We start from the raw sequence: 16507 nt of genomic DNA, 5'->3' as shown, positions 1-16507 counted from the left end.
TCCCCCCATACACTTTCTTAGAGAAGTTTAATGGGCATCTAGCAGCTGCTTTTATGAGGAGGCCAAAAAAACCCCAGAAACTCTCAGCCAGTAAGCACTTGCCAAATAGAAAGATATAGTGGTAAAAGATGACTGTCATTTAGAGTACGACTAGGTTGTACAGCATTACAGAGGTTACAATGGCAGGGTGTGTGAACAGTGCCATTTCATAAAACAGTGAAAAATAACAGAGTAAAATGTGCTTATAGAAATGCAGGAATGGGACTCAAATGGGTCAAATCATATCAGTCAATCAGCAAACTTTTGTTAAACACTACTATGTGCCTGAGTGGGTGCAGTAGAATATAAAGATAAAAAAGGAAATAGTTACTGATGTTAAGGAGCTTAAGTTCTACCAATGGGGTTGTGTGTGTGTGTGTGTGTGTGTGTGTGTGTGTGTGTGTGTGTGTGTGTGTATGAGAATTTGGGAGGGCACTAGACTGAAGTGGAGAAGATGGTATGATTAGGAAAAGTGTCATCTGTGAAACTAAAGATTTTAAGAGCCATGAGATTAGGAAAAAGTTATTCCAGTTATGTGCAGAGGGATAGATAGAATGTTACATGTAAGGAACATTAAGGAGGCTAGCTTGGCTGAACTATAGAGTATAGGAGAAGAAGTAATTTATAGAAAACCTAGGAAGATACGTTAGAGTCGAATTGTGAAGGACTTTAAATGCCAAAGAGAGGGTTCTGTTTCATCCCCATTGGAATAAATGTAATGGGCAGCTGTGATTTCCATGGTAGTACGTAAGTTCCTTGAGATCAGGGACCATTTCACTTATCCCTGGAACCAGTATTAAGTGAAACATGAAACAGGGAAATGAATGCTTATCAGAGATATTTGCAGTTGTTATGGATGTTGTGCTGTGTGGAGACCAAATGGAAGAATTCATTCATTAGTCAATGTATATGTCTTTGGCGGGCCCTCAAAACGGGTTATGACCTGAACCTTCAAACGAATAGGGAGAGAAGTGGGAGATGCATTGCAGTTAGGAAATTGCACAGTGATTCCAGGCTACTTACTGATACTATATTCCTTCTCTTTAATATAACATACTGATGATTCTGTATCACTGCAAATCATGGAACGTTGTGCGTCCTGAGCCTCAATTTGCTCACATTTCAGGCTAGGGCTAATCCCCTGGGGGTTAAGGTTCAGTAATGGAAGGAAATGAAACCCTTGTGGAACATCTTACAATTAACAAAAGTCACGTAACAGGTATTAAGTACTTACTGTGTGTTAGAACACTTGAAAAGCTCTGGATCTACAAGCAAAGGCAGATAATAGTACCTGCCCTCAAGGAGCATGCATTCTAGTAGGAGGTTGGGGGAAGAGCATGTGAAAAACTAGGTTCATAAAAGATGAAGTTGAGAGCTAGATTGCAAAAACTGAGTATAGGAAATTGAGGCACCAAGTAGATGACTTTCAAGGAATTTAATTGAAGAAAGGAGAGAGATGAGACAATAGCTAATGTGGATAGAAGAATATAGAGATAAATTTTTAGGATGAGGGAGACATGAGCATGTTTTCAGACAACATAGAAGGAGTTAATAGATGGAGATGATAGAATGAGGATGATAGTAGGGACAATTTTTTGGAAAAGTTAAGAAGGAGGTGCGGAGCCAAGACGGTGGAGTAGAAAGTGTGTTCGTCCTTTGTAGCTGAAGAAGACTATGCCATCAGAGAAATGATGACATGACTTGCTGAGGGAGGGCTGTGCCGGTCACCAGGCTCACTTCTCCTTCAGAGCTATCTAAATCCAGTGACCAGATATTCATCAGGATGACTGGAGATGACCCAGGATGAGGCAGTTGGGGTTAAGTGACTTGCCCAAAGTCACACAGCTAGTGAGTGTCAAGTGTCTGAGGTGAGATTTGAACCCAGGTCCTCCTAACCCCTGCACTGGTGTTCTATCCACTGCACCACCTAGCTGCCCGGAGTAGAAAGACAGACCTGTGGAAGCCCCCCCCCCCCCCACCATAGGCCATAAAATACCTGTAAAAAATTATTCCAAACAAATTCTAGAGCAGCAGAAGCCACAAAATGACAGAGTGAAAGAGCTTTCCAGCCCAAGATAGCCTAGAAGGCCGACAGGAAAGGTCTCTCACACTGGGGATGGAGCAGAGCGCAGCCTGGCTTTGCCCACAGCATGGCAGGGACAGCACCGGAACAGGTTCCAGGGTGCCACCAACATCAGCAGTTCCCAGATTGCTCAACCCACAAATGCCAAAGACAAAGGGCAGTGAGAAAGCTCTTTCACCTGAGTGACAAGGGAACGGTCTGGACCTGCCAGCAGCAGCCACTGCAGCAGCAGCATCCATTTTTGGAGCTCTCAGCTTAAAGCCTCTGGGGAAATTGAGTGGCTGATCTGGATCTGAGCCCTGAGTGGCTCTCCTGGGTTGTGGAAGAGTGCTGGCAGCGGAGCTGGGGGTGGCTCTGGAGAGGGAACCTGCTGGCAGATGGGCAGAACAGAGTGCTTATGGTTGCTCACAGACCAGAGCAAGGCCAAGAGAGGAGTAAACTCCTCTCCCTTAATTGTGCCACCTTGGAGGAACTGAGAACTTACAGGTCCCCAGAGTATACCCTCCTTTTGACAAAGGACTTAAAAATCACTTAACTGGCTGGGAAAATGCCCAAAAAAGGGGAAAAACATGAGACTACTTTCTTGGTGGACAGGTATTTTCTTCCATCCTTTCAGATGAGGAAGAACAATGCATACCATCAGAGGAAGACCTGAAAGTCAAGACTTCTGCATCCAAAACTTCCAAAATAAATATGTAGTAGTCTCAGACCATGGAAGAGCTCAAAAAGAATTTTGAAAATCAAGTAAGAGGTGGAGGAGAAATTGGGAAGAGAAATGAGAGAGATGCAAGAAAATCATGAAAAGCAAATCAATAGCTTACTAAAGGAGACCCAAAAAAAATGTTGAAGAAAATAGCACCTTTAAAAATAGGCTAACTCAGTTGGCAAAAGAGGTCCAAAAAACCAATGAGGAGAAGTATGCTTTAAAAAGCAGGATTAGCCAAATGGAAAAAGAGGCTCAGAAGCTCACTGAAAAAAATATTAGATTAGAATAGAGCTAATGACTTTATGAGAAACCAAGAAATTAGAAAACAAAACCAAAATAATAAAAAAAAAGAAGATAATGTAAAATATCTCATTGGAAAAACAACTGACATGGAAAATAGATCCAGGTGAGATAATTTTAAAATTATGAGACTATCTGAAAGCCATGATCAAAAAAAGAGTCTAGACATCATTTTTCATGAAATTATCAAGGAAAACTGCCCAGATATTCTAGAACCAGGGGACAAAATAAAAATGGAAAGAATTCACCAATCACTTCCTGAAAGAGATCTGAAAAGAGAAACTCCTAGGAATATTGTAGCCAAATTCCAGAGTTCCCAGGACAAGGAGAAAATATTGTAAGCAGCTTGAAAGAAACAATGTGAGTAATGTGGAAATACAGTCAAGATAACACAAGATCTAGCATCTTCTACATTAAGGGATCAAAGGGTATAGAATGTGATATTCCAGAAGTCAAAGAAACTAGGATTAAAACCAAGACTCACCTACCCAGCAAAACCAAGTATGATACTTCAGGGTAAAAAATGGTCATTCAATGATATAGAAGAGTTTCAGGCACTCTTGATGAAAAGACCAGAACTGAATAGATAATTTGACTTTCAAACACAAGAATCAAGAGGAGCATGAAAAGGTAAAGAGGACAAAGAAGTCATAAAGGACTTACTAAAGTTGAACTGTTTACATTCCTACATGGAAAGATAACATTTGTAGCTCTTGAGACTTTTCTCAGTATTTGGGCAGTTGGAGGGATTACATGCACACACACACACACACACACACACACACACACACACAGCGTGAGTTGAATAAGAAGGGATGATATCTAAAAACAAAATATAGGGGTGAGAGAAGAATATATTGGAAGGAAAAAGGGAGAAATGGAATGGGGCAAATTATCTCTCATAAAGGAGGCAAGAACCTGTGTTAGGACTGAACTTTCTGGCTTCAGATATAGTGGTCTTTCCACTATGCTGTCATAATCATGAGACTTCATAACTTTGGTCCATTTTTATTATTGCCCTCTCCAGATTATCTCTTTGTTAAGCAAAATGTCCTACTTTCTTGCACTAAGGTTGTTCTGTCCCTAACTCTTAATGAATAAAGATGATTGACTGGTAGTTCTTTGAAAAAAATAAAAAAAAATAAAAGAGGCAAGAAAAAACTTTTTCAATGGAAGAGTAAAGGGAGGAGGTGAGAGGGGAAAAGTGAAACTTACTCTCATCACATTTGGCTTAAGGAGGGAATATCATGCTCACTCAATTTGGTATGAAAATGTATCTTACACTACAGGCAAGTAAGGGAGAAGGGAATAAGTGAGGTGGGGGATGATAAAGGGAGGGCAAATGGGAAGAGGGAGTAATTAGAAGTAAACACTTCAGGGGGGGAGACAAGGTCTAAAGAGAGAATAGAATAAGTAGGGGGCTGGATAGCATGGAGGGAAATATAGTCTTATACAACATTACTGTTAGGGAAATCTTTTGCAAAATTACACATAATATAGCCTATATTGAATTGCTTGCCTTCTCAGTGGTGATGGGTGGGGAGGGAGGGAAGGAGAGAAGTTGGAACTCAAAGTTTTAGGAATGAATGTTGAGAATTGTTTTTACATGCAACTGGGAAATAGGAAATACAGGTAATGGGGTATAGAAATCTATCTTGCCCTACAAGAAAATAAAGGAGATGGGGATAAGGCAAGGGAGGGGTATGATAGAAAGGAGGGCAGATTGAAGGAAGGGGTAATCAGAATGCAAGGTGTTATGGGGTGGGGTGAGGAGAGATGGGGAGAAAATTTGGAACTCAAAATTTTGTGGAAATGAATGTTGAAAACTAAAAATAAATAAACATTTAAAAAAAAAGTTAGGAAGGAATGAAATATGGAGCATGTATAGAGGGGTTTGCCTTGGCAAGAAAGGACACCTTTTTAATTTTAGACTGAAGTAAAGGAAGATGTCTGAGTGATGAGAGATGAGCAGAAGGAGAGAAGGGGAAGCTCTAGGCAAATGGTCTAATTTTTTTTATGAAGCTTAGGATGAGGTCTTTGAAAGGGGAGGAAGAAGAGAGACTTGAGGAGAGATGAGAAGGTTTAGAACAGTCACTGTGGAAGGGGGTATAACTGATGGATTATGGAGGAAAAGAATATTTGTCTTACTGAAATGAGGGCCCAGTTAAGATCAAATGACATATATAAAATTTATATGCTCAGTCAATATAAATTAGTGATTTTTTTTCCCAGTTCTGTTCAGCAGTATTTGAATATAGGTAATTAAATGTTACGGTATGGCAAAGCGTGATTGGGATGTAGAATAGTGTAGGGCTGGTTCTTCAAGGGATCAGGATTGAATAGGAGAGTATAGCCAGTACAGAGTTGGTGACATGGGAAAAAACTAGAATTGACATGAGTGAAGGTCATGATGAAATGAAGTAGAAGTTTGGAGGTCAATAAGACATAGAGAAAGAGGGAATGATAATATATGATTAGATAAAGGAATTTCTGAGTTCTTGAATATGGAAGTGAAATATTTGTGGGTGAAAGCAAGGTATGTACTTATCTCTGAGTTTGGCTGAGTTGTAGTAGATCAGTAGGTCATAGGAATGGAATAGATTGAGAAACTGGAAACTGGGACAGGGTTATTTGTGGGAATATCATTATCCCTGAAATTCCTTAGTTTATTATGAGGGCAGGAACTGGGTAGGAGAGAAATACTCTGAGCCTAACACTGAACTCATTGAGGAAGGAAGAAGAATGTCCTGGGGGATCTATAGAATAACAGTTACAAGGATCTGGATCAGGTGTTGAACCTTAAAGGAGGAGAGCTTAGTTGAGGGAGGGTTGTTAAATGGCAGTGGGAAACAAAGAAGTCCTTTTGGGAGAAATTACATGGATAAGGATTACAAAAGATGAAGCGGTAGTGAAGGACTGAATCTCTGTTGAAGTAAAAGCCACTATGTATGGCAAAGGTTAGCCCTGTAAACTTCAGGTATATTAGTAAGTCCTATACACCTGTTCTTTTTCACATTAATTATATTATACTTGCATGGAAAAGAAGGAGTCTTCATTGTGTAACCTTCTAATCCTATTTACCATGCCATTGTATAAATCCCTCCAGTTGTAGTTGCATGAACCTGTTCTGTCTTTTCAGAGGCTTCAGTGCTAAAATATCATCCTAATAAATTCTTTATATCTGCATAGAACTCGACAATTTTCAAAGCACTTTCACAAGGATTATCTCATTTTATCTTCGTAACAACCTATGAGGCAGGTGGCCTTTATGATTTTTTTCATAGATGAGAAAACTAAAGACTTAGATTAAGTGACATTAATTAACATTACCAGGTTACATGTCTACCAAACAGAACAGTGACTGGAACCCAGATCTTATTCATAATCTACTGTTCTTTTTGTTATACCACTTTGTTTCTACTTTAAAATTTTGAGAAATGTGTTTTGTGTTGGAGAAAGTAAATGATTTGATAAGAAAGAGCTTTGTAGTCAACATAATTCTGAAAAATCATGTCATTTAATCTATGCTATTTTAAAGAATTGAAAATTGAAACAATTGAAAATGTTAATTTTTTTTCTAATTTTTAAATACTAACTATAGGTGTCCATGGATTGATATATGATAATAAAACTGAGTCAATGAGGACAATTAACATCCTTGAACGAATGAATATTTACCAGGAGGTTTTTCTCAGCATTTTATATAGAGTTCTACCTATACAGGTACACTTTGGGTTTCTTTTGTGTCATTTAATTAATATCATCTAACGAAAGTGACAGTTTACTGTTTTGAATTGCAGCTTCTATTTTGGTTCTTCAGATCTGCCTTAGATATCTAAAATACAAATTTTTTCACTTGCATTATGTTCTTTGTTTTTTATTAATATGTTATAATGCATTTTTCATACTTACACATATATACAGATATGAAGCATGCAATAATATAAATGTATAGTTTACAGAATATTCACTTTAAAAGAGTATAATCTCTTATTTACCTCTAAGGGAAAACAACTCCCATTTACGTCAGTGTCAGAACTCAGGAACCTCAGCTCATAAAGAGCAGAGACAAATTTTTTTGAAACGACAGTGACCAGCTGCTGTTAAGGAAAATGAGGAAAAATGGGGCTAAATTCAGACAGAATTATTTGGATTACAGAATCATGCAGAGGACCTTGTTGGGCTGTTCTCTGCACCTTCCTGGCAGGAGGAATTATTGCTAGCAGAGGAGAAAAGAGGGCTCAGAACTCCTTGGAGTTAGTGTTGGACTCCTGACCTAAAAATTTCTTATTTACTATTTTTTATAAATTTATTCTGATAAGAGGAATTTAAAAAACATCTGATACTATATTTCTATCTTACAGACATATTTAGAACCTGTTTATTTTTATATCTACACTTTATTTGGACTCCAAGCAATGTATGTCACAGCTCTTTATGTAACCAGCTGGCTTCTTAGTGGAACATGGTTGTCAGGGTTGTTAGCAGCTTTCTGGTATGTTATAAATAGGTGAGTTGGATTGATATTTCTCTATAAATACATATTTCCTTTCTTGGATGGTAAGAATAAAGATTATATTTAACAGCATAATATGGTAGACAGAGTGTTAGACTTGGAGTAAGGAAGACTTGGATTCAGATCCTACCTCTAGGACTTAATAACTCTGTGACCAAGTTTTGAATCTTAGTTTCCTGTTTTCTGAAATGAAGGTGGTTTCCTGTAGGAACCTGTAGTTTCCACCTGAGGATTAGTGTGAGTTTTAAACCTACAAATCCCTCCATAAATCTTGAAGTGCTACATAATTGTCAGCTGTTATTATTTATAAAGAGTTTGTTATTTTCTGTCTGACAAATAATGACTTATTCTCTGTTTTTTGGATCAGAGTTTTATTCTCTCTTCAGAATATTTATTTTCTGATTTACTAAAATGGAAAAAAAATCCAATTTGGATACAAGTTGGCCTTCACTTTATTTCAAGTTTTCATCACTTCCTGCCTGGATTACTGTAGTAGCTTCCTAGTTAGTCTCCCTATTTTGTCACTCTTCTCTCCCATCAGTCCTCCATATAGCTAGAAAAGTGATTCTAGGAATATACTCTTTTGCTAAATCTGTTAAGTGATTCTAGGAAATCTCCTAGCTAGGAAGGTCTGATGTCACTTCCATACTCAATTAACTTCAGTAGTTCCCCGCTTCTAGGATCAAACAGAAAATCCTTTGGCCCTTTACAGCCTTGCCCCAACACCCTTTTTCCATCCTTATTATAAATTATTCCCCCTCCCATGTTCTGTGGCCAAGTCAAAGTATCATTCTAGCAAGAATTATTACTTACCAACAATATCCATTTCCCATGTCTGATTTTGAACAGGCTGTGCTCCATTCCTGAAATTCACTCCCTTCTTGTCCCCACCTTTTAGAATCCCTTTTCTTCAAAACTCAGCTCAAGCATTTCTTTCAACATGAAGCCTTTCCTGAGGCCCTAGATGCAAGTACCTTGTCCCCCAAATACTTTTATTTTGTATATACTTACATATACTTGCTTCTCCCAAGCTCCTGAAAGGTGGGAGTTATCTAATTTTTATCTTTATATCCCAAGCATGATGCATGCTACATAGTAGGTACTAAAGAAATGATTGCTAATTGATTAGGATTAAGAGGTGGCAAATTTTAATCTCAGATTTGTGATTAACTTCCTACGTAATCTTAGGCAAGCCATCTACCTTTTCTATGCTTTAGTTTGTTCATCTGTGAAATGAGTATAGTAGTACCAGTCTTTCCTACCTTATGGGGTTCTTTTGAGGCTTAAACAAGATAGTATACAGTGCTCTTAATGAACATTTTTTGTTCAATTGAATTGAAATAATTTTAAAAGTATAATTCACTACATAGAGGCAACATATGTTAGGGAGATTAAACTTTGAAAATTATAGTCTTACAAAATAGTATCTATTTTCAAAATTCTATATATTTAGCTATTTTTCAAGTGAATTGAAATATACTGCTAGATCTAAAGCAACATAATTTAATATGAATGGAGTAATACTATTATAATAAGAACTCTAGCTATAGCAGAGATAATATTAAGTGAACAAAATTATTTAATGGCTTATACAGTTGCTGTGAAGAGTAATTTTTGAAATTTTACTAATGATAACTCATGAGAGATTTCTTGATAGATGCAACTTCAGAGACAACCTGTTCAGGGATCTTCTGATTTTCAGTATCAAGCCAGAGATAAAAGAGGATGATGATTGCTTACCAAAGGTAAGCACTGTTGTAAAGGAATCCACATGGAATACGGATTCCGTATAGATAGTCAGATCCTCCAGATACTCCTGATTGCTGTTGATATTGTGTGGTTAACATCATCTCAGAATGCTCTAAGGTCTCCTCAGTCAAGTCACTTGAAAGAGATTGCCCTAACAACGTACACAAGGAAAACTTAAGTGGATAAAGAATTCTTATTGTATGGATTGAAGTATGAGTTTGATGGACAGTCTGTTGTGTAAAATTCTCCATACATATATCTTGGACAGGCACTACAAATAAACAATGAGCTGGGCACAGAATTAAATATACAATTAGTTGTATATTTGTAAGGAATTACGTGGTGCTTTCAGTAATCTCAAACTGCTCCATGATACACAGATCCATCTTTATTTATTTGTTTGTTTGTTTGTTTGTTTGTTTGTTTATTTTTAACACAGTTTATAACAGATAAAGCAATTCCAACTTTTGGTCAGGTGATGCATCTTTTTAAAGCATTTACAATATGGACCACAAAAGAAATTTTTTTTTTAAACATTAACCAACTGAGACACAAATAACATTTATGTTGCTAACTTCACAAGCTCTTGACCTAATTGTCTCCACAGTATTACTAAGAATTAAAGGACCCTAACTTATTGTTGTTGGTCTAAAGTCCTATGCCTAATAGCTTAATTTTAGATAACCTCGGATGTTCCCCTACCCATAATCTATAATTGAATAGATCTGGTATTAAGCTTACAAACCTTTTGACTGTAGGGAATTGCCACCAATAGTAAGGACATTGCAGGGATACAATATCTCCCCAACTTCATGTCAGTTCCAGGCAGGATTAGATTATCCACTTGCATTCAGTCAGGCTTAAAGTCTGCCAGGTGTCAGTGGGGAAACAGACCCATCTTTTCAAAAATAGTTTTATTCTGGTGATGCCACATGGCTAAAAGTCATGGACTACCATGGTCTCCAAAGAATGAAAATTGTGAATGACCCTAAGTAGAGAAATGCATTCATGATGAGCACAAATAGGCTGGAGTATGTTACTATTGATGACTTATATGCAAGAAATGGCATATAAGACACAGGAAACATGACCAAAAAATAAGATAAATCAGTTGTGTAATGAATGCAAGGAATAACAGATAGATAAGTCACATACCTCACTTGTCCCCACAAAAATGTTAATGGCCTTGAGAAAGGGTTTTTAATTTTTTGTGTGTCTTAGACATACAACTTTAATTTTTTAGATGAACAACTTAGTTTCATAGGCCTTTGGACTTCATTTTTTAAATGCACAAAATACTTAGGATTAAAAAGAAAACCAAGGGTTAGTGAAAATAAAGTATTTTTTTCCCCTCCAAGTTCATTGGCCAACTGAAATCTATCCAGGGATTGGGAACCCCAGATTAAGAACCCCTAGGCTAGAGAAGGCCTTGTACACATTGGTAGACCCTCATTGGAGTATTTATAGCACCAAACTCAGTCAAGATAAGAGATGTGACTAGGTTATAATTTGCATCAGGGGAGAGAGTATCCAAAGTAATCAATTCATAATCCATTTAAGTACATTTCCTACAGTAAGTAAACATAAGATAAGACAAAGTAAAGCGTGGAACCAATTGAATAAGAGGGTACCTGCAATGTAATTTCTTAATTTAGCAAAATCTTTTAAGAAAAGGAGACTTTTTTTACTGTTATTTCTGAAAATTTCTGTTTTGTGCAGAATAGATACCACAAGAGTAGAGTTCACCATTCCCTTGAGAGAGAACTGGGCACTGCCATTCTTCGCAGTTCAGATAGCAGCAATTACATATTTGCTTAGACCACATTTACAGCCTCTTTGTGAGGTAAGTTCTTAGTATCCTTTTTTTAAAGGTTATTTGATTTTGTTTAAGCAGTGTCAGAATAGTGGACAAATTAACAGAGGACCCTAATGCAAACAAATTGTTCTTATTCCAGTATTTCTTATTTAACTTGAGTTAGCCTGCATCTTCCTCATTTGAACTCTTTTCTTCTAGTGGAAATAAAATGTTTTTCTGTGTATTTTTAGAAACATAGTATACATAATCTATTCTTGAACAGTGATAATAAATCCACAAGTTCTGTGTAAAACTCTCAAAAGTTTGATCCATTCATTGCTCTTCAGACTTCAGACATACTGTGTGAGAGTGTTTCAATGTAGAATGTCACATTAGGAAATTTAGAGCAGAAGTTTTCAGAGTAATAGTTTATAGCTATCCAGTAAATTTTGAATGATGTTTATTTAAATTTATTCATTTATATTAAAATTTGAATAAAATTTCTTTTATTTAGTTTGAAGAGACATTGACTGTTTCCTGAGAAAACCTATATATAAAAGCTTTGGTCACTGGAGACATGTAAATACTATTTAAAATTTTCTTTTTTCAGAGACTGACTCTTCTTGCAGTATTCATATCTACTTTTCTCTTTAGTCTAACGTGGCAATTTAATCAGTTTATGATGTTGATGCAAGCATTAGTTTTATTCATACTGGACTGTCTGAACATGCTTCCTACAACAAAGGTAAGTGTATTTTTCTTATTAGATGTTCATTGAAGGTGTTATTTATTCAATATTCAGTATCTAAGAATTAGACTGGCTACTTCAGTGTTTACTGATTATAATTTAAATCATAGTCAAATATCATTTTTGTGAATAAGGTTGACTACCTTGAACTATTCATAGGATACAAGTGATATTTCACAGAATCTAATTTGACTTGTTTTATTTTCATTCTGCATATTTTGAGTTAGAACATATAATTGTTCTTGTACAAATATATTTAGGTCAATATTAATCCTTTCTGAGGATAAACCAGATTTAAAAGTAGAAGAGCACCATATTAACAATACTTTGTACTTTGTTTTATAAATTTTAGTGTATTAAAAAAAATAGAGTTGCCTAAGGTCACACAAAGCCTTTAATCTGTCTCCCAACCAATGTTGTTGCTATAGGATCTTATTCCTAGACTGTGAGATGATAGATTGAAAAGAATACTTGAATCCCAGCCCTGCCCTCAGTGACCTTGGGCAGGTTATAACCCTTTCACATTTATTCTGTCATTTCTTAAATGAGGATAATAATACTTCATACTACCTACTTCATAAGATTGTTATGGGGAAAGTGTTTTGTTACTCTCAAAGTGCTTTATAAATGTGACTTATGATATACTGAATAACTACTCAGATTATTAGCTTATTAATTTTAACTTCAATTTAGCCAGTGTTTACTGAAGTCTCACATTGTACAAGATCTGCTAGGTACTGTTAGGGATACAAAGATGAATAATATAGTCTTTTTGCAGCTGAAATTCTCATAAGTGAAATCAATGAATGCAAATGGTTTTTAATTCATAATTTCATAATAGAAAGAAGTTAAGAAATTTTATACTTAAGCATTACTTTTAGCACTGACAGGCGAATATATGTCTAAACAATTTAATTTTAATGAATAGGCATTCAACACACTTTGATTAAAAATTAAATGTAGACATAATTTCATGTAACATGTGAAAGTTCACATCAAATTAGATTACTGTTTCAGAAAAAATAAAATTACCAAAATATGTTTAGTGCATACCATGCACAAAGTTTGAGATATAGAGTAGTGTAAATATAAGATATAATACCTGCCCTCAAGGACCTTAACAAGTGATTGGGGGGACAAAATGAAAATATTAAAAGATAATTAATAACCAAGGGAAAATACAGAAAGTGTTGTCAAGTATTCAGAAGAAAGAAAGGTTTCATGAGAGAAAGAGCCATGATGACAAAGTGAAGAGAAGGGCTAACCTGAATCTTCCCCAATTCATATCTAAACAACTTTAAAATAACTCCTCAAATCAAAATCTGGAGTGACTGAACCAGCAAAAGTTTGATGTGAAACAATTTTGAAGCCCAGAACAATTTAGGAGGTTGGCAAGAAAGGTCTGTTTCAGTAGGGTGGTTGCACTTAGAATCCAACATGGACTGCATGCACTGGGGCACCAGCGGCAGGCCTTGAAGGCAGTTCAGCAGCAGCAGCAGCAACTTTGGGAGCTCTCAACCTATATAGTACAGGGGTGGGACAACTGGTCAGAAGGAGATTACAGGGGACCCTTTGCAGGCCTTGAGTATGTGACTGTTGCATTGCCCATACACAGGTCTGGGTTGCAGTCCCAGAGCTAAGAGGAGTACTAGCTAACTAATGTTGGTGGCAGCAGGTGTCCTGGTCAAAGTTCCAGGGTGGAGAAGAGTGCTTTTGATCACTTACAGGCAGGGGAGCAGTGACCACACTCTCCTGAGATCATACAACTTTGGAAGAACCAAAAACCTACAATTCTGCCCTCCCCCCATAGAAAGCTCAGGAAATAGCAGAAAAGTCCTGAAACTTTGGAGAGTGACTCCTTTACCTGGGAGCAATATCCAACTCTAACATAAAGTTGTAAGTCAAGAAATAGGCAGGAAAAATGAGCAAACAGCAAAAGAAGAACCTGACCATAAAAAGTTACTGTGGTCACAGGGAAGATCAAGACACAAACACGGAAGAAGACAGTGAAGTCAAAACTTCTACATGCTAAGCTTCAAAGAAAAATGTGAATTGATCAAAGGCCCAAAAAGAATTCCTAGAATGTCTCAAAAAATATTTGACAAATCAAATAAGAGAGGTGGAGGAAAAATTGAAAAAAGAAATGAAAGTGATGCAAGAAAATCATGAAAAGAGTCAAGAGCTTGATAAAGGAGGCACAAAAAAATACTGAAGAAAATAACATCATAAAAAAAAAAAAATTTGGCCTAATGGAAAAGGAGGATTTGGGTAGGACTTCTTTGCCTATTTTCCTAAATAAGTTATATAATAATAGAATTAATGGTTTTGAAATGTTTGAGGGGCAGATATATAGCACTGTGATAAAGCACCAGCCTTGGAGGACCTGAGTTCACAGCCTCAGATACTTAGTAGGCCTGGGCAAGTCATTTAACCCAGACTGTCTCCTTGAAAAAAAGTTTGTATGACCAAAGGGCTATAAAAATGTGCATACCCTTTGGCCCAGCAATATCACTTACAGGGCTGTACCCCAAAGAGATCATAAAAATGGGAAAAGGGCCCAAATGTACAAAAATACTTATAGCAGTTCTTTTTGTGGTGGTCAAGAACTAGAAATCAAAGGAATGCCCATCAACTGAGGAATGGCTGAACAAATTGTGGTTTATGAATGCAATGGAATACTATTGTGTTATAAGAAATGATGATCAGGAGGACTTCAGAAAAACCTGTAAAATATATAGTAAATTTACTACCAAAATCCTTTTATGACACAAATATGATGCTGATACCTAAACCAGGAAAAGTAAAAAAAAAAAAAAAAACCTAGACCAATTTCGCTAATGAATATTAATGCAAGAAATTTTAAGTAAAATATTAACAAGAATTATAGCAATATATCACAAAGATCATACACTTTGACCAGGTGGGATTTATACCAGGAATGCAGGGCTGGTTTAACATTAGGAAAACTATCATCATAATTGACATATCAGTAATAAAACCAACAAAAATCACAATTATCTCAATAGATGCAGAAAAGATGTGACAAAATACAACATTCATTCCTTTTAAAAACACTGGAAAGCTTAGGAATAAAGGGAGCTTTCTATAAAATGCTAAGTAGTATTTATCTAAAGCCATCAGCAAATATTGTCTATAATGGAGATAAGCCAGAAGCCTTCCCAAGAGATCAGGGGTGAAGCAAGCATGCCCATTATTACCACTATAGAAATGCTAGCTGTAGCAGTTGGAGAAATTAGAAGAATTAGAATAGGCAATGAAGAAACAAAACTATAATTCTTTGCAGATGATATGATGATAGACTTAGAGATTCCTAGATAATCAATTAAAAATCTAGTTGAAATAGTTAACAACTTCAACTGAGTTGTAGGTTTTAAATAAAATATAAATCATCAGCATTTCTATATATTACTAACAAAATCCAGCAGGAAGAAATATAAAGAGAAATTTCATTTACAACAACTGTAGGCAGTATAAAATACTTGGGAACTGACTTGCCAAGACAATTCCAGGAGTTATATGAACACGATGACAAAACACTTCACACAGATAAAGTCAGGTCTAAACAATTGGAGACATAATTGCTTATGAATAGGCTAAGCAATATAATAAAAATGATTATTCTACCTAAATTAATTTACTTATTTAGTGCCATATGAATCAAACGACCAAAAAAATTCATAAAGCTAGAAAAAATAGTAACAGAATTCATCTGGAAGAACAAAAGACCAAGAATAACAAAGGAAGTCAGTTTTTAAAATGTGAATGAAGATTGCCTAGTAGTATCAGATCTCAAACTGTATTACAAAGTAGTAATCAAAATAATCTGGAATAGGCTAAGAAATAGACTGGTGAATCAGTGGAATAAATTAGGTATACTATACACAGTAGTAAGTGACCATAATAATCTAGTCTTTGATAAACTCAAAGATCCAAGTTTTTGGAACAAGAACTCCTTACTTGACAAAAATTGCTAGGAAAGCTGGAGAGCACTTTGGCAGAAACAGGGTATAGATTAATGTCTTACCATATGCCAAGATAGAGTCAAAATGGGTATATGAGTTAGACATTAAAGGTGATAGCACAAGCAGATTAAGGGAGTGTGGAATATCTTACCTGTCAAATCAATGCACAAGGGAAAAATTTTGACTAAACAACAGATAGATAGCATTACAGGAAGTAAATTGGTAATTTTGATTACATCTAATTAAAAAGGTTTTGCACAAGCAAATGCAATGCAGCCAAGATTAGAAGGAAAGTGGAAAAGAAAATTACAGCAAATTTCTCTGATAAAAACCTCGTTTCTCAAATATATGAAGAACAGAGTCAAATCTACAAGAATATGGAGTCATTCCCCAATTGACAAAGGGTCAGAGGATATGAACAGGCATTTTTCAGAAGAAGAAATCAGTTATCTATAGTGATATGAAAAAAATGCTATAAATCACTATCGATTAGAGAAATGCAAATTAAAACAATTCTGAGGCACGCACCACCTTACAACTATCAAATTGACTGATATGACAGAAAAGGGAAATGACAAATATTGGAGG

At 36.0% G+C, this 16507-nt stretch overlaps 1 protein-coding gene across 3 annotated transcripts in view; it reads left to right on the top strand.

The window, feature by feature from the left end:
- The window catches only part of DPY19L3 (dpy-19 like C-mannosyltransferase 3), a 97517-nt gene that overhangs the window by 35179 nt on the left and 45831 nt on the right, over positions 1–16507 (top strand). For all 3 annotated transcript variants that reach the window (XM_072632080.1, XM_072632079.1, XM_072632081.1), the window contains exons 5-8: positions 6730–6851; positions 7493–7638; positions 11113–11236; positions 11799–11933. In XM_072632080.1, coding sequence (XP_072488181.1) covers positions 6730–6851; positions 7493–7638; positions 11113–11236; positions 11799–11933 — 527 coding nt within the window. The remainder of the gene's footprint in view (positions 1–6729; positions 6852–7492; positions 7639–11112; positions 11237–11798; positions 11934–16507) is intronic.

Source organism: Notamacropus eugenii, chromosome 1, assembly GCF_028372415.1.
Source record: "Notamacropus eugenii isolate mMacEug1 chromosome 1, mMacEug1.pri_v2, whole genome shotgun sequence".
Classification (NCBI taxonomy): domain Eukaryota; kingdom Metazoa; phylum Chordata; class Mammalia; order Diprotodontia; family Macropodidae; genus Notamacropus; species Notamacropus eugenii.
The sequence above is the reverse complement of the archived record's forward strand: the minus strand, read 5'-3'. Positions and strand labels throughout refer to the sequence as shown.